Source organism: Fulmarus glacialis, unplaced genomic scaffold, assembly GCF_000690835.1.
Source record: "Fulmarus glacialis isolate BGI_N327 unplaced genomic scaffold, ASM69083v1 scaffold35298, whole genome shotgun sequence".
NCBI classification, from domain to species: Eukaryota; Metazoa; Chordata; class Aves; order Procellariiformes; family Procellariidae; genus Fulmarus; species Fulmarus glacialis.
In genome coordinates, this window is record NW_009229480.1 from 2565 (window position 1) to 20579 (window position 18015).

Consider the following 18015-nt stretch of genomic DNA (forward strand, 5'->3'; position numbering starts at 1 on the left):
GAAATCAGAAATCTGATTCAGAAAAGCTTTTTTTCTTTATTCATAGACAGCTCTTAAGACAATGTATCCCATTTTCTGTTGTCTCTCCTCAAGCTATACTAAATGAGAAGGGCTGTGTCGAACAGAAAGTTCCTTTCTCTCACCCAGTAATCATTTCCATACATGCTTTGGAGAAAGCATCTGAGAAATGTGGCCTGGTATACAGTGATCCTTTCTTTAGGATTTTATTATCTTCAGGTAATTTGCAAATTAGGTACCTCCTAACTTGAGTTGCACTGTGTCTGCAGGTGTAAAAAGTTACCTATAAATTTGAGTAATCCCTTTTAAGCTCATCTGTCAGTGTTAAAAGTCCTGCTCATGTACATCCAGCTAATATTCTTGACTACTGCTAAGGTAAACTTACAGATGCTCTGCAGGGCTTTTAGAGCTGTTCACAAAAAGGGGATGAGGCAGTCCTCCTTTTGGAGCAAAGCTTCCAACATACCTTCTTCCCATAATAGGGAAAAAATTATTCTGAAGGCTGGGTATATAGGTACAGCTTAGTATTGGTAGCAATCCTATCGCCTCGACAACTGTGATTGAAAAAAAATCTTTGTTTCAAAAGTTTAATCCTTTGTTTCAAGCATCTTGGAGTTTTTAAAAGTAATTCACTTCCTTAGATCAGTTCTCCTAACCTGAAGTTCCAGTTTCCAAGGCTAGTAATGTTTTCCAGCATTGCTGTTTCCAAGGCTTGTATTGTACCAAGCACTAGATGCGATGAACAACAGAGATTAGCTGCATAGCTCCAGCTATGCAAGAAAAACTAGAACTTATTTTTCAGTGGATTTTGGAGGGGGAGGGAAAGAAAGAATAACAAAAGATGCCGGTAGGCAGTGAAGAGCATACAACATTCTTATGAAGAATTATAAAATTTAGAGCTTATATAATAACCATGCCAATTTTGGAACACTTCAAACCTGGCTTTCAACCAGGCCATTTACTGTAACTGGAGGGAAAAATAAGTTTGTAAGATATTACTGGGTAATACCACTTTTTGGAAAAGGAAGTTTTAACTGACAAAGTGGTTAATGTAAAGTGTTAAGTGGAATGTTAAGTACAGCAAGTGACTATAATTTCATGGAAATACAAGCCACGATTGCATGTAATGTTTACTCCGTTTTCCTGATGCCAGTAACTTAAAGTGTAATTTGTAGAACTTGTCAGAGCCCACTTATGTGGGTATACACAAATAGGACAAAAGTAAACTTGCCTATTTTTTTTTTATTCTAAAGGTAAATTAGGGTTTTTTTTTATTCTAACAACAAATAATCCTCCCTTCAACAGAACTGCTTCATTTTTGTGCAAAATGTTCTTACTTCACATAATTCTTACTAACACCACTTGATTTTGCATACTTGTTCTGTATGCAGTTGTTACAGATAATCAGATGTTCATATTAATATATTTTTGTGGACATTATTAAGCAACATATGTTTTACTTCACCCAATGACATCTTCGACATGCAGTTCTGTTATATTAAAAATATTTTATTCCATGAAAAAATATGAATTGGAGAAGAGCTTTACTTTCATGTGGCTGCTGTTAGTTTTAATTGGAATGGCCAGTAACTCTCTACTTCGTATTCCTGCCAGACTCTCCTTCCCCCACTGCTGCAAGAACGCTGACGCTGGTCGCCAAGTCTGTGCAGAATTTAGCAAACCTGGTTGAATTTGGAGCTAAGGTGAATATGATTTTACACACACGGAACATCCTAGAACTATGTTTCCAGTACATTTCAATGTTCCTGTTTAATACACGCAAAAATCTGTTGCCATTTTCTCGTGCAAAGCCTGATACATCACCTGTTTGTCCTCATCAGCAAGGAGGCCTTGTCACTGCACTTTCTTCTGTCCTCTTCACTTAGAGCTAGACAGGGTAAGAATTAGAGCAGTAGCATAAAGTCTGGTCAAGTTGGGAAGAGGAGCCATAATCCTTTGAGAGGAAGTGATCTAGAAACTCACATGAACAACTTGGTACATCCCATGAAGATCTTGAATCTGGTAGTAGGAACACCAACAATGGTCTGTTAGAATAACTGATGGAAAGAATGACCATACCAGCAGGTGTTACAGAGTGTGATGCAACCATCTATTGATGCCTTGAGAACACAGATAAACTCGGCAGGCGTTTGTTCCACAGACAACACTGGAAGTATGTGGACCATTCTTTTTTCCGTTTGCGACAGAAAACATAGCAGTCATACTCCAGTGTTTCCTGCGTTAGAGGGGAGAAGTGGGAGACGAAAGGCAGGCAGCCATCCTACCACCACAAAAGTGTCCATGATGGTAAAATGGCCACATTTTCTTTTGGAATATCCGTATCAAAAAGACAACTGAGAATTGCTGGAGCAGGAATCTGTGATGGGAAAGAATCAGAAGAATAAATATTCAGTCTTGAATAGATGATGGGAGGGTTTTTTGCATTTCCATTGATTATTTGGTGTCAAAGGGGGGACATCTTTCAGTGTGGTGCTGAACACTGGTGTGCTGCTGTATATAGCCTTGAAATGCATTCCACACACGTGTTCTATCTATATATAGTAATGAACTTTCAGATTGAAACTAATCAGGCCTGAATTCCCAGCTTGGTATAGATTATCCAATTCCAAAACAAATTAAGAACTGCCAACCTCCGACTCTTTCATGCTGCATTTACTTACTCCTTAGATTGGTGTTGCCTGTGGTAGAGCACTTTAAAGCACCCCTTCTATTTCTACTCATTTTCATATTGCTAGACATAATTAATGTTGTAAATCAAGTGTACATATTACGCTAAAAAGCCCCACCTTTCAATAAAGTTTCTATTATAACACTAAGAGAATGCCAGCAACAACTGGTCTGTCTCAGTTCCCAGGCCGAAACATGGTTGAAAAATAAATCTGTTGACTTAAGCATAATGAAAGTGACTTCAGGCTGGCATTATAAAGTTATTTCTCTGACACACATAACTTGGAATGTAAGCATTAATGAAAGAACAAGAAAGAGGGCACTTATTCCTGATCATACTTTTGAAAATAGAGCATTTGTTCGTTGCAGCTAGGTATTGAGAGGCATTCATCTTAATGCAAATTCATGTCAGTATGCATGTATATGAATCGGAGATTCTGAATCTTCTGAATATAAGAAAATATGAATTCTGGAGTCTTTTGACTGGCTGCACACTGGACATTAGAAATTCACTTGAAAAAAATAAAATCACTCCAGATGACATACTTGTTTTGCAATGTAATTTGTCTGACTGCATTGTGTTCACTTCAGGCATGACAATTATCTTGGCATTGATTTGTTCTAATGAATACTTTTAAAAATTACTAGGAGCCATATATGGAAGGGGTAAATCCATTCATCAAGAGCAACAAACATCGCATGATCATGTTCTTGGATGAACTTGGGGTAAGTGGTTAAAAAAATCTTTACTGGAAGTTACATAGCAACCATTGTAAATGAAAATTCTTTACACTTTTTATTAACTAGCTCAAAAATGCATCAGCTCCCATGCAATTCTGAATGCTTGTAACTGAATAAATTGTTCGTATGCATGTTTAGAAACTGCAGATTGCTGGCTTGTCATACGGAATTAAAACCATCAAATGACATCTTAGGCTTTATTCATTTAGTGCCTCTGTAGATGTGAGAAGCTCAAATAAATTTTGTAGCCGTGAGGATTAGAAATTCTGGCCAAAAATACAAATCTTTAAAAATGTTTTAAAACAAAAATTCTTATATATAATTTGTCATATGGTTTTGACCAGAGATTGAAATTATTTTTTGCTTTGAAAAATACTAGGTTGAATTTCAGTTACCCATTACCAAACGTGTCACTGCACGCATTCTAGATACTATAGCTTGCAAGTGAGCGGCAGTTACTGTATTCTTTTAAACTGTTACTGTTGTGTGCATGATCGCTATAATAGGAGTTAGGACCTCATGTTATATATGTGTATTTTTAAACCAAGAATGCATTTTAAAAACCAAGATGAAAAAAATGTGCCAAGTTTCCTGAATTGATCCCTTTAAAGTGACCTAGAAGACATCTCGTATTATTTTGATAAGATATAAAAATGAGTGTGGCATTTGGGTAGGTTGCCATATGTCACCTTTTTCTGGTTAAATTGTAACTTCTGCATATTATGCTATGTCAGTTTTCTTTAAATGACAGATTTTGCGTGGGTCTCTGAAAACCGTTGGTTTGAAAATAACCGTTGGCTTAATTTTTTGTTTTAATGACGACGTTATTTTATGACCAGTGTAATGAGTTCCTTGATAGGTACAGATTTTGGTGAATTTTTGTTGCTGCTGTTCTCTCATTTACATGAAAAAAAGCTCCTGATGGATGGATTCCCCCTCATTTAGGGGAAGGTTGTAAGACGAGTCTCCATACGCAGTAGCTTTCTGGTCAGCTCAACCGTATCCTTTAGTAAGAACCTTCCAGCAGGAGCAGAAGTTGCAGTATACTCATACAACGCATGCTTGCGGAGAGGAGGAAATACATAATTCCTAACAGAAAGGTGGACTGGAGGCTTAGCTGGGAAGACTTAACATTGCAGGACTTGCTTGCGGTATAAAACCATTGTGTCGGCAGAGCTGTAGAGCTGTCATTGATCTCCCGGTGTGCCCGGGCACTCAGCGCCCTAAATCTGCTCTCATCTTTTTTGTTGAAGAACGTTCCTGAGCTTCCAGACACTACAGAGCACTCTAGAACCGACCTATCTCGTGATCTGGCGGCCTTGCATGAGATATGTGTGGCACACTCAGATGAACTCCGGACGCTCAGTAATGAGCGAGGTGTCATGCAGGTGAGCGACAAAGGTTAACGAACAAATCACAGGTACAGACAGTATGTCTTGAGTTACCCCTTAGTATCAGGATGCTTTTGGAGTATTTCTGGCTAGCAGAATGACTGATAAATGTTTTAAAATTTCACCGGGAGGTTATTAGCTGTAAAGGTAAATACTTAGTCCATAGTTCTGTTTCAACAAAAACCGAAGAGGTTTTTAAAGTTTCCAGAGGAAGTTTTAGTTTCTAGAGGAAGCCTAAACCCACAAAATTACTGTCTCCTGACAGGCTCTCGGGTCATTAGTTTTAGGACGTTGGTTTTTTTCAGTTGAGAACTAAATTTACTTTCGTTAGCTTTCTACTGATACCTCCCATTTCTGTGTTCCAATTTGCCAGTACATTTGTAAACAAACATAGCAAACTCTTCTAGCAAACCCCAACAGTGTGTGAGCAGTACACTTCCCTAGCCTCCCTGTGAAACCACAGAGCAGCAGAAGGATCCAGGGGGGAGAAGCAAAGTTGGAAATGCTGTTCTAGACTTCCCTGTTGAAGCAGTGTCTTACTGTCTAAGGAATCGGCTGGGTTTTTTGTTTGTCTGGTCAGTTGTTTTTTTTGTTTTAAACTACCTAGTAGCAGATCTGATAGGCTAACGCTGAAAATGCTTCTCAAGCAAGACTGTTCTGTTTCCAGTTGCTAACGTATGGTTTTACTGACTCTCTTTCTACAGCATGTTCTTAAGAAGCTTTTGGCTATTACTGAACTGCTTCAACAAAAACAAAATCAGTATTCAGTGTCTAATAACACCAGGTAGCAGCCCTCTACCTGAATTCTGCATGGATCCAGCATGCCCAACATGGCGACTCACACCAGTATCACTTTCTTCTTGCTCTTGCCAAAAACAGCACGCCCTGTCACATTCCCAGTGATGTGTGAACTATGCAAAAAGAAAACAAAGATCCTGTTGGTGAACGATTGTCCCAGCAGCTTTTTAAGCTATCTGTGCAGGACATTTGCACTTTTTTCCATTTGGAAACAGTTTTCACAACCTCTGAGCCTTGGTGTACAGTTCACCTTCTGCAAAGAAAATGCTGTGACTGTGTCTTGAACTTTGAAAATTATTTTCAGCACCTCTGATTGCCAAAGTTTTGCTGTCTTGTTGGAAAAGAATTATCAACTGACATGAAAAGAAATGTGTCGTTTTGACAGCTACATATAACTGGATAACATTTCTTACCGTAATTTCTGACTGGTTACAATAATTACGACTTTTGACTGTTTCAACCACTTTAACTTGTATTTACAGTTTCCAGAATTCGATGTTATGGTAGGAACAATCTTTACTGTACACTTTTTTATACCATGCTGTTTCTCTTGCTGGAATCATGTTGAAAGAGAATATGCAGAATGGGTCTTGTCAGCTTTATTTTCTGATGTGCCACTGATTCAGTCTGAATAGTTCTTCCATCGAGAACTGTATATCCAGATAAATCACAATGCTTTTGTAAAATGTTTACAACAGTAAATAATTTGAATTCAGTAAATTTATTGATCATTGTATCAGACATGCATGCATTCATTAAACCATTTTATAAAATATGTATTGGTTGGTCTTTTGTGTACTGTAAGTCTACCATAAATATTATTTTTATAAGTGAAAATTAAGATTTTAAAATAAATCAAGCTGCAGATCAACTCTTTATGGAAACTGCCTAACTTTGGCTGCTGTGGAAATTTTTTACAGTGTCTGCACACGAATACACTTTGAAATGTTCATGCGGTGTCACTTTTTTAGCATGAATCCTCCATATGCCTTCATTTGTACATCTCTCTCACAAGGTGAGAAAGCAGGTGTTAAAACTGTTAAAAAAATTAAAATATGCAGTTGATTCAGGGGTATTTCAGCATCACCGTTTGTAACTTTTCTAGGCAGTGATCTAATAAGGAAGAAAAGGATGCTGAGATTGACTGACAAGACTCATGAGACGGTCACATAAGTGATTGTGCAATATGAATGCGGTTGTTACACCATCAGAACAGCTGCACAGGATCGCCTGTCCTTTAGAACTGCTTTTTCCATTCACTGTCACGCCAAATTGCGTAGAGTTTATCTGTGGGTCTTTGCTGTTGGGTCTCGCTGTGCTGCCCCGGTCTCTCCAGCGGGGGCAACTGTCTTGAAGGTGGGTGCCCAGTGCTGTAGCTGAGAGCTTGCAGGTCATGAGTACTACGCTGAGCAGACAAATGATGCTCTTAACACAGCCTGATTTGCAAGATCTTGGTACTACCAAATTCTTTTTTAGACTGTCCCATAAAACCACTTGCTATTGCTGCCAAGCCTGTATTAAACTGCATCTCAGAGGAGAAGGTGATTCATCTTCTTTTGTGCCCTACTTGGTTAGGTCACACAAGTCACAGTCCCAGTTCGTAACCGTTTTTTGTGTGATTAACTACTGCTCTGCTTACAGCCAGTTCAGAACTTCAGTAAATGACTTAAACCGTGTCACAGTTGCTTCACTTCACTATGAAGGTGGTGTGTAAACGGTGTCAGGCTTTCTGAAGTGAAATTGCAACAGCTGCTTTTCTTCCCTGACTAGTCAGCGGATGATGCTGGTATAGAAGGATTTCTCAAAAAAACCAGAGTGGGTAAAGTGGGTTATTTTGTAGATTTAGTTGGCTGGGTGTAGGCAGTATAACATAGTAAAAATACAATCGTTGGAGAACAGATTTGGCTGGCTCTTCACCTATTACACACAAAATGCAGAAAGGAGAACGAAACCAGGAAACTCCCAAAGTTGCACTTAGCTGTGTGTACATAGAACTGCTTATGTTCTAAAGCAAATAGACTTTGCTCTAGATTTGGAAGACATCTAACTACTTAAGAAGATTTTTAAAATAGTCGTCTCAGTTGTCCCCAGGTAAGTTAGTGACAGCAACCTCACCAGAGATCGCAGCTGCAGAGCAAGTCACAGAGGTGTGATGATTACTTTCATATTGTAAAATAAGTTGCTACAGCCTCTTGGTACATTTGAGAAGAGCTTCCCAAACGTACCAAGTGTTACGGACACATCTGCATTCTGTTAGCTGCTCCAGTGACAAGCTGGGGAGGAGGGGAGCACGCGTGGGTCTGTTACCAGACCCGTCTCCTGCCCGCATTTATCCAGTTCGCTAAATGCCTCAGTTTGACCTAAGTGTAGGATTACAGCACAGCAGTAGCTAAAGTCACATCTCAAACTCTTCCCCAAGTGACAGATTTCTTAAAGCAAACATTTCTTACTAATGTTTGACCCTGAATGGATGAGGGTTTAATGGAACTACAATGAATTATTTTAGCAAAGTCAAATGCTTTATTGCAAAGATACTGAAAACTGACAGAATAAATACCTCGCGACACAGAGCAAGGAACCTGTGGCAGACAGGCTCACCCCTGACACTGAAGAGCAGTTTCTGCAGTGGTAGGATTCCATCTTCCTTCAAGGTTACACTGAGTCCACAAGATCATCATCAGTCCACTCCTCCTAACAGGAGGGAAGAAGCACTGTGAATTCAGAGTGTTACAGCAAGGTGGGCCAGGCAACGCGCGACGGTAGGCACGGCGCTACGGCACAGGCTGTCACAGTAACTTCTATGTACGCCAGTTAAAGAGAATTTAAGTAACATGGGTAACTTTTCACATCTTTGAACTGTGCCTGCTGTCGGTAATAGACTTAAATAGCAAGTTTAAACTAATTTTAAACATAGTGCTTAGTGGTTTGACACATCCATGTGACTTCACAGATGAGCATTTCTGCCAGGACACTTGACTGCACTTACGTTGCACGCTCCATCCTACTTCTGACCAGGTAGCGGTTGTCAGTCCTGGCTAACTCACAAGGCTAGCTCAAACTGGAAATAAGAATTCAAGCAAGGCCTACGCAGAAGTTGTTACTTGATGAAATACGTGTTTGCCAAGTTCCCTTCCACATTCTCATGACGTGCCTGACCCAAGGTCATGGCCAACAACTGCTGAACACGAAAGGGTATTTCCTTCCCTTAGACTCTCCGTGAGCTGGAGTTCTGCTCGGACTTGCTCCCACTGCTAAACGTGAGCACGGTTAAAGAAGTTTCTGTAAGTGTGCCCTACTCTGCTGTGAGTCTCAATTAAGTTTTGATTCCTGGGTTCATTTAAAATGTTTCTTGCCTGCCCTGCCCAAGTGCTCCATGTCTTGTGCAGGGAAGAAAACAGAAATAACTCAGTCAAGTAAGCACATCAGAGAGGTTTTCTTTACAGCTAACAGTGGCTAATCCCAAAACACAGGACTGAAAGCCTCCTGGGACCAAGCCCTATTTCTTGTTCTGCAAGCATGCCATAATGCTTATCAAGAACACCAAAAAAAACCCACAAACACAAAACCCACACCAAAAAACACCTCTCTACGACCAGGGTTTAGTACCTAACAGAAAACTAAAATATATTTTAACTAGTGGTGACTAAGCCCTTTAACCTTAAAGCTAGTCATCCATGCCTACTCTTGAAGTCATGGGGGCCCAGCCATTTCAGCGGCCCCTTTTCCGCACCTGTCAGAGGTTTAGCTCATGCTGCTTCATTATGGACAACTATGTAAAGATTTCCACAAGTGCTCATATTGCAACCTTTTACTAATGCCTTGTGCTTTTTATGGCTTCATTACTTTGGCAGCAGAGTCATCTGTGCTCAGCCAGTACCCTCTGTGTTTCCTCTATCATTTCAAATTGATGAGTTGTCCATACCAGTTACAGCCTTGCTGTTGGTATTAACGTCAGCTATGAAATCAAGCAACAAAATCTTGCAAGTAGATTAGAACAGATTGTGCACTTCTATATTACAGCCTAATTACTTACAGCTACAGATACACCTAGTATCAGATAGCTACAGGATTAGTGGGTCTCAAGGTTTGAGCAGTATGCACATACTATAAGCTTTCCAAAAATGAAGCACACTTCTTCCTTTATGTCCTGGCCAGCTCAGATCTGCTTTTGCATACAGTAATTACTCAGAAATGAAACTATACAAGTACAAACCCTTGGCAGTTCATATACATCAGTATTTTAAAAGCCTAAGTTTCAAGAGCTCTTACAACAGTGCAAGAGCTTATCATGAAATGCTGTAGACTATGTGAATTTATCCAGGTAGTTTATTCCTTTGGAAAAAGAATTGTGAATATAAATTAATAAGAAACCCCAAAATCAAAACTGCCTCAAACCGTAGCAGCCTAACTAAAATAAGACCCCCTTCAAATTACATCGGGGTAGGGAGGAAGAAGTGAGTCTCCAGAGCTTAGGTGGAGCTCTTCTCCAAGTCATTTTGTGAGAAAGTATGACAGTGAGAAGTTATGAAAGTGCTAGTTTTACGGAATTGCCAGTTTCAATATGCTTTTTAAGACTGGCATTTGGAGTGAACACTAGTCAAAGTTTTTACAGCATTAAATAGTTATTACAAAATATTCTTGAGGTTCTACATTTTGTTAGAACATACTTTCAATGCTGATTTTATTATAATCTTGCTCAAATAATTTTTTAGATTCTAGTTTGACATTATAGCATCAACCTACTAAGATAATTCATAATAGCAAGGCTCCTTGAATTACAAAAAACCACACATCCTGCATTTTATGTTAAGATTTTGACAGATGACCCTCTTCAGTTGTTAGCAAGTTTTTCTAAATGCCATACTTAAGGTGTCCTGGACTACCAGGATGTACGATGTCTTCAGTATCAAGAGAAGTCCAGTTAAAAAGGGTTCTTCACAAAGCTATTCCTCCACCAGGATGTATTCTCTACAACTTCCAGTCAATGATGTTACAAATGAAAGCTCTGATTAGATCTGAAGGATTACCTTAATTCTGTTTTCATTTGTTGAGTCACCCTCCTCAGTCTATCTCCACCTTATTTATACTTGGTCTTACAACCTGAGGTACTAGCTACCCATCCGTAATTTATGCAAGCCTTGCTAGCAAATTGGCCGACGTAGAAATTTAGTGTAGCAGCTGACTCCTGCTTTGTGCAAGAAGCCAAAGAAAGTAAATGAAAACAGTTTCAGAAACACTGGCCAGCAGAAAAACCTCCACATAAAACTTCTGTGAAAAAAGCCTGCCTGAGTATATTTCAGCGTATACTCGTTTATTTCATCCACATTCTGAGGAGTGAGTTTCTACCCTTAGAGCTAGGGTTTCTCAAGTGTTCAGTTCCTGGCCTTCCAAAACCTCCTTTCATCACAATATTCCAAATCTCAGTTCCACAGCTATTCCCCTTCACTGGCATCACAAAGTTTCACTGGAATTACAAGCACTAAGCTTTATGGTTGCTCTACAGTTTGTCAAAAGACTTTCAAAGCACAGGAAAGAGCAGGAAGGATGGCCTGCGTGTTCTTCCCCCTCCCCACAAAAGACTGGGCTATTTAAGAACACTCCTAAACGCAGGCTACTATGAACTCTGGCTCATTTTTAAAAACAAAGTCGAAAAAGATTCTGTCTGAGCAACACGTAAAAGAATATTAACAGATGCAGAAGTTTGTCTCAGTAGCTGTGTCACTTTTGTCTTGGCAGTTAGACAGGAAAAACAAGTACTTGTACAAGAGGTTTACTGACCTCATCCACTTTAGATTTCTTTGCGACATATTCATCATCTTCATAACCTTTCCTCTTCTTCCTAACCCCCATCCAGAAAAAAAGTGAAATGTTTAGGTATTTTTATGAGTCAGAGTTTCCTTATTTGGCCACAAGATCAGATTATGGACATATCTGTCACACAAAAAACTACCGAAGACTCAACTAACGGCTCGCTGAAGTTCACAGTGAGCACTAAAATGAAAAGGGTGGAGAAGAAAAATCAGGAAGTCCTTTGCTATCCACGAAAGTCGTAAGAAAACATGAACAACTCTTCACACAACTCTTGTTTTAATCCCGTGATTTTAAAGCCCTTGATTCACATTAATATGACATCAAGTGGCCAGACCTTAGAAGCCACCCAGGATTCCAGTTCTGTGTTACAAAAAACAATCACTATTACAGCTTGCAGAGCAAATCAGCATGAAAGAATGTATTTACGATTACTGAAAGCACTACTTTCAGTCTTAGTTCTCAGCTTCCAGTAGACACTCACACAGTAAGCATGCAAACAGACATCCTTGTGTGTACATTTAGATGTTTTCATTTTCAATCACTCAGATCACAAAAAGTTAATGTTTCTATAGCAATAAAAAAAAGGCAGAAGTTTAACACATGTAAGAGTAAGTATCTACTTACGGGTTTGTATTAAGTGAAAGCTCTGAGCTGTGACACTTCTCCAATTTCTGTTTTAGAGCAGCAACCTCTTCAGGTCTTGGCAGTTCATATTTCTTTATGAGATTTTTCATGCCTACAGTGGCAACAACACAGCTCTAAGCAAATTAAATAATTTCTGTGAATTCACCTTGTGAAGTACACAAACTTATCTATCAGTAGTATGGCTACTGTTATTGCTTACCCCTTATACTTAAGCTTGAGCCAACCATTTACCCTTCCTTCCCTCATAATAACAGGAGCACAGTATACATTTTCCAGCAGCTTCTACTAGGGGAAAAAAAAAAACTACACCAAAAAACACAAGAATGGTACAGAGAGTAAAAACAGAATCTAAGAAGTTTTGAAGTCCACGCCTCTGTAAGGTTTTGAAAGCATCATATGTAGATTTTAAACAGACTCAAGAGACACAAGGCAACATGCAACATATTGCAAACAGTTGAGACAGAAAGCTTACCAGGTAAAATCCTAGTATATGTGAAAGCAAGCATCAGACATTCAAAGTATTGACTCCTCCCAAACTGCTTGCTTACAAAACTTCCCATCCCACATAGCACTCAAACTTTAGAGGATCAAAGATAACATATGTAAAATTTAACTACCATCTTACATCCAGGCAATAATTCTAAATAACATCAAGGCACAGCAGAAGCTGAGCACAAGTCATTAGCATTGTTGATTCTGGATTTCCTCAAGGTAAATTGTAATAATGTAGAGTTCACATTACTCTGCTAACAAGCTTCAAAATACACAGGTATTTTTTGCATTCAGCATTGTACCTCAGTCTTAAAAAAATGAAAGATTGGTTTCAGTCTTGTTAAGAATGCAAAATAAATTCACAGCTACCCTGCAAGAAACAAGATTTTTTTCTCTACCACCAGATCTCTGTAAAGCTAGTCATTTACGGATGCTTCAAAATATCCTTCTGGCCATCATGTTTATGGAAGAGCTGCCTTTGGGTAAAGCTACCTTCCATAGTAATGCAAGTGAAGTATAAGTGATCCCAGCGTTCCCTTTGCACCTCAGCAATGGAAACCTGAAGACTGGATTTGTTAGCAGGAAGAGAAAGGGAAATCTCAAGTTTTATAAATTCAATTTAAACTGAATTTGTAGACCCTGGTGACTTGTATGGTGCATTCACTACTAAAGCCAACTTAGTCAAAGCACTGCATTTTTAATGCTATCACTCTCCCATTTTAAGTGCGTGCATTAGCTTAAAGCATTAAATAACTGATTACTCAATGGAAATTTTGTATCCCAGCCTTTTCATTTAATTAAAAAAGGCAATAATCAGTGTACTACATTCCCCATTATCTTAGCTAAACCATGCTAGCATTCTTGATATATAAATAAATATGTTTATATGTAAATATAAACATATATATTTCTCACACTAACAAACCCAAACACCTTTTGAAACACCTTTATAGCTGCAAAACAGAAGTGAAGTATAAATCCTGGCATATGACTTAACATTAATCATTTAGCTTAGAAAAGGTACCCTCTGGTGGTAGTAGTAGTTATGTGCAGGCTTTTGCCTGAAGCTATAGTTTTTAAAACACAGTGACTGAAAAGAGTCATTTCATCCCGACTTACAAAAACCATTATCTAGTTCCCAAAACAGTTTTCTCACTTTTGAGTCAGTTGCTAGCACTTAATTGACTATAGCACTTATGTTTTGAGAAGCATCAGGCCCTTTGCCTTTTAATTTCATTTGTTTGTATCATAGGAAAGTCTCAGTGTTTTCTCCCCTTGCATCCATATGCTGTGTAGCTCATTCTACTGCCCATGTTCTACTTACCTTATGCCCTGAGGTGAAGAAAACCACCTGAAGCACACCTTTCTGCTTAAAGCTTTTGTTGTTTGGAAAAAGCTGTTTTTCTTCCTTTAGAGATACTGTTTATTATATTTTTCCAATGTTTACTTACATTTCATGCCATCTAGTAGCTTGGCTAAAGATGTTCTGTCTTCTTTCAGCATAAGACTTTCTGATAAATAACTGCAAAGAAACATGGAAGAATAAGTTCTTGAAGTGTCATAATTATTTGTGGCAGTTACCATTAGTTAATAAAATGTGTATTATTTATTATTTACATCTGCTAGAGCTTTATCATAAGACTTAGTAAGAACACTTCGGTTACGTAAGTGCTATAAAGTGATAAAAAAGCAAATCTGTCACTTGCAACGTTCTTCTTCTGTAAGAACGTGACAGAAGTATTCCCCGGCCATGTAAAGAACCAAAACACCAACACTGCAGAATTAAACATTTGTAAGTAAGCCTCACTGAATTAAGTCACCTTATGTTTAAGATTCTATGAAGTGTCATACTAACATCACACTATTGTACAGTATGACTGCTGGAAAAGCAAACACTAGAAAAAGAGTAGTCTTCAGACAGACCAGCAGACAGCAAAGCTTGCAAGATGGGACTGCTTCTTTCGGCAGCTGAAAGCAAATCCTAAATGCTGTCTTGTAAGAGTCTGTGGGTCCCCTCCTCTTCCCTCAGAGATTCAAACTTCTTTTTAGTAAGAACATGAATACACAAACACAACACACATGAGCAACAATCCTCACCAAGATCCGTAACAACCAAGTAGTTTTACCCCTTCCCGAGAAGTGCGCTTATGGATAAATTACAAAAATCTAGAGACTCCAAAGTATATCCATCTGTTCAGTCTGTATTAACTTCAAACTTACCTCACAGACATACACAGCTTTATCAGTTACAACTCCCAGCCTGAGGCACCAGCCACCACAGAGATGGTCATTTCTATAAGCTCAGAGCTGCTCTGTTAGCATCGCTGCTCTTGTAGAGCTCAAATTTAAGAGTATTATTTAACCTTGTGCTGACACCAGAACTGAAGATTAATTTGGAGTCACCTATTAGCCAGAGCACAGTGGCACCTGTTTTTTCCTGAAGTTCTAACTTTTTCAAAGACTGACGTATACACTGACATCATGGGAGCGACAGGTTTTCAAGCCTTCCATGTTCCATCCCACCTCTGCAGGCGTACCTACTCACAGGTCCACAAGACCCAAGCTGCAGCATTAGCTTCTCTCATGTCCAGCAGCTCAAACTCCCGTAAAACAATAAATGACAAGGTTACAGCAACCGTACAGTGCAGGCAGGTGACAAAGACTTGAGTTCTTCATGAATACACAAGATAAAGTTCACATACCTTGATTCACATGCTATCTACAAGTTATCCTAGTTCTTTTTGAAAGCATGCTTTTCGGAATTCTGGCACAAGTAATACAGAACATGAATTCAGGAATGAGATCAACAAATTTCAAGTTATAGTAAGCACCTGAACATTTTTACACTATTCTGAGAGGACAGTGAACCCTGTAGAGGATACTCCCACACTGTCTCATTCTTTTAGAACAAGAGATTTGAGATTCATTCAGAGCAGGTGGAAGGAAAGCTTGTTTAAAAAGATTTGCTTGCATTTAGCATCAGCCCTTGTGCCTGTAGGCGTTACACTCAGGTGCAAAATGCTCACATGGAGTGTCATGTGATTAAAACACTCCAGATACAGCTACTGACAGTAACTACATCTGTTGTTTTTCTGAAGAATGTTTCTGTATCTGAAGAGTATGTTTTGTCCTTAAAAAGAACGAAACCAAACAAACCATGCATTTCAGCAATGATATTAAAGTGTTTGATAATGCCTTTGCAAACACCGGTGGCTAGACCACAGACAGGAAAGAAGGGACTGATTTAAAACAGCACCTTATCGTTAGTCCATTTCCATGGAAACTGAACAGCTGTACCAGCCAAATACAACACTTAATTTCCACATGCCTAGTAGCTATCAGTTTAGCATCATTTCATTTCACTCTGTAACCTTAGATACCTTAAAAATCTTACTTTTTTTTTCTTCAAGTGATACTTTAGGTGTTTCATACTCAGTTTCTATAGCATCTCCACTTTCTTCACTCTAATCTTCAAGGTGAGTCTGAAAATCCTACGCTGTTCTAATTAGGGCAAAATCATCAGTCTGAAAATTTTTTTTCCTTCTTCCAAAGGAATACAAAACCCAGACACCAACTAATTGCATTTATGACCTACTTTTTGAAAATGGAAAAAAAAAACCCACTTCAGTTTTGAAACATCCTTAAAGAACATACCAGAGTGTTAACAAACAACAAATACACACTTCTACTAGTTAAGAATGTCTAGAACAAAACCATTTTATACAAGAAGCAAATAAGCTGTTCAAATCATACCTAAAACAAAAAAGAAAAGACTACCTTTCCATATTGATTCCTGCTCTTGAACCACTAGATAATATGGCAGTGAGAGCTATCTGCGAGGGAGTGAAGAGCAGATACGCATCTGTGAGAGCCACTCGACTGAGGAAGTCATCAGCTGTTTTCCTCAAAACTTCAGGATTCTCCAGCATTGGATAGCGAGTCTAAAAAGTAAGCATTTAGAAAAGTAAGTAGGTGTTCCTGGTGTTCTGGTTTGTGAGCTCAAAACACACAATTCCACAATATTTTGTAAAGCTAAAAAGTAGCAGACCGTCTTCTTATTCCAAAAATAATCTCAAGTGCTTAAAGACCACAACTAAACTGACTTCCTTTCAGATATCTGCCTATCACTTTAGAAACTAGATCTTTTAAGATCACAGGCACAAAAGGAAATAAAGTTTTGTAACACAACCCATGACAGGTTTGTATTATGTTACTATACAGAGTATGCAGCATATAAAATACCTTCAAATCAATTAGAAATCCCTCAAATGGCCTGTATGGGTTGTGGACGATAAGATGGAAGTTCAGTTGCTGAATAAGCAGTAGTTCATATTCCAGTATTTGTTCAAGAGCTTTCTCCTGTCCAAGAGGGCTTTCTCGAAGGTTACCAACAAACTGCGCACTGGACACATTAAATTCATCTACTTTACAGGCCAAAAATGCACATGTTAGCCTTGAGGAGGGAAAAAAAGCAAACAATTGATATAGTGCAGCATCCATCTTTTTATCAAGAGTTCTGTTCAGAAAATTCGTAACTTCAAAACACCATGTTCTGAACACAGCAAACTTCCAAATGGAAACTGGAAGTGACCATACTTTGTCTTTACTCGTATTTAAGCTCTCAGATTTCCTTTCTCATTTTTTCAGGTCTTTACAGATATAAAGATTATACTTCCAATATTCTGCTTGGTAGAATAACTCAAGATGCGTTGATAACTCACATTATTATCCGAGGATGATACTCCATCACCGAGTTATTGAGGTAAAAGCGTTTGAAATACATGCAAGCTGTTCCCTAAATTAAAAAAAAGGAAAAGTAAGTACAGAAGCAAAAATGGATTACGAAAAAAAAAAAAAAATTAAAAAATAAAATCATAAAACAGAACAGGCAAGTTTGAATATATACTATACATACAGGACACACTAAGGCACTAAGATGTGCACAATGCCATGTCATTAAATATTTCAAAGTCTAACACATTTATGCCTGCAAGAGCCTTACAAAATGGTAGCTTGGTTATCTCCTCCTCCATTTTTAGACATATTTAGGAAGACAATGCTCAAAAAGCTACAATATCTTCATGAGAAAAATCTGATATTTAAATGAAATTTGAAAACCAAAGACTGAAAAATTATCCTGTGAGTAATCCCAGCCAAGACATCTGACTTTTAAGATCAGTAAATTTCCCAAAATGTTTAACATTTATGCTTCTCTGTGTGACTAGAAGTCCTTCAGTCTGTCAATGCCAACTTTCCAAGCTGATCTGAATGCCATCGGCATGAAAGCCGGTGTTTTCCAAAACCATTACTTGGCGAGTCTGACCCAGCACACACACTCTACAGGGGCCACTTCTGCAATATAAGGTCTGGCTCCACAGAGCATGTAATGGCAGCCTACTGCTACGTTTCAAATGCATCTTCAGACAAGACG

The 18015-nt window shown here is 38.5% G+C and overlaps 2 protein-coding genes across 2 annotated transcripts in view; one reads left to right on the plus strand and one right to left on the minus strand.

Annotated features, from left to right (window-relative positions):
* Positions 1-1632: 1632 nt before the first annotated feature.
* Positions 1633-6281, plus strand: LOC104081228 (ras GTPase-activating protein 1-like; the record flags this gene model as incomplete). Its single annotated transcript, XM_009583875.1, has 4 exons — positions 1633-1721; positions 3355-3432; positions 4701-4835; positions 5543-6281. Coding segments are annotated over 4 exons (386 nt in total), but the record flags the coding sequence as incomplete, so codon positions are not given.
* Positions 6282-11372: 5091 nt separating this feature from the next.
* The window catches only part of CCNH (cyclin H), a 7731-nt gene continuing 1088 nt past the window's right edge, over positions 11373-18015 (minus strand). The window contains exons 2-7 of the mRNA XM_009583874.1: positions 17306-17379; positions 16827-17037; positions 16362-16525; positions 14036-14106; positions 12072-12183; positions 11373-11475 (exon numbers count right to left, since the gene is read on the minus strand). Of these exons, the coding sequence (XP_009582169.1) occupies positions 11373-11475; positions 12072-12183; positions 14036-14106; positions 16362-16525; positions 16827-17037; positions 17306-17379 (735 nt within the window). The remainder of the gene's footprint in view (positions 11476-12071; positions 12184-14035; positions 14107-16361; positions 16526-16826; positions 17038-17305; positions 17380-18015) is intronic.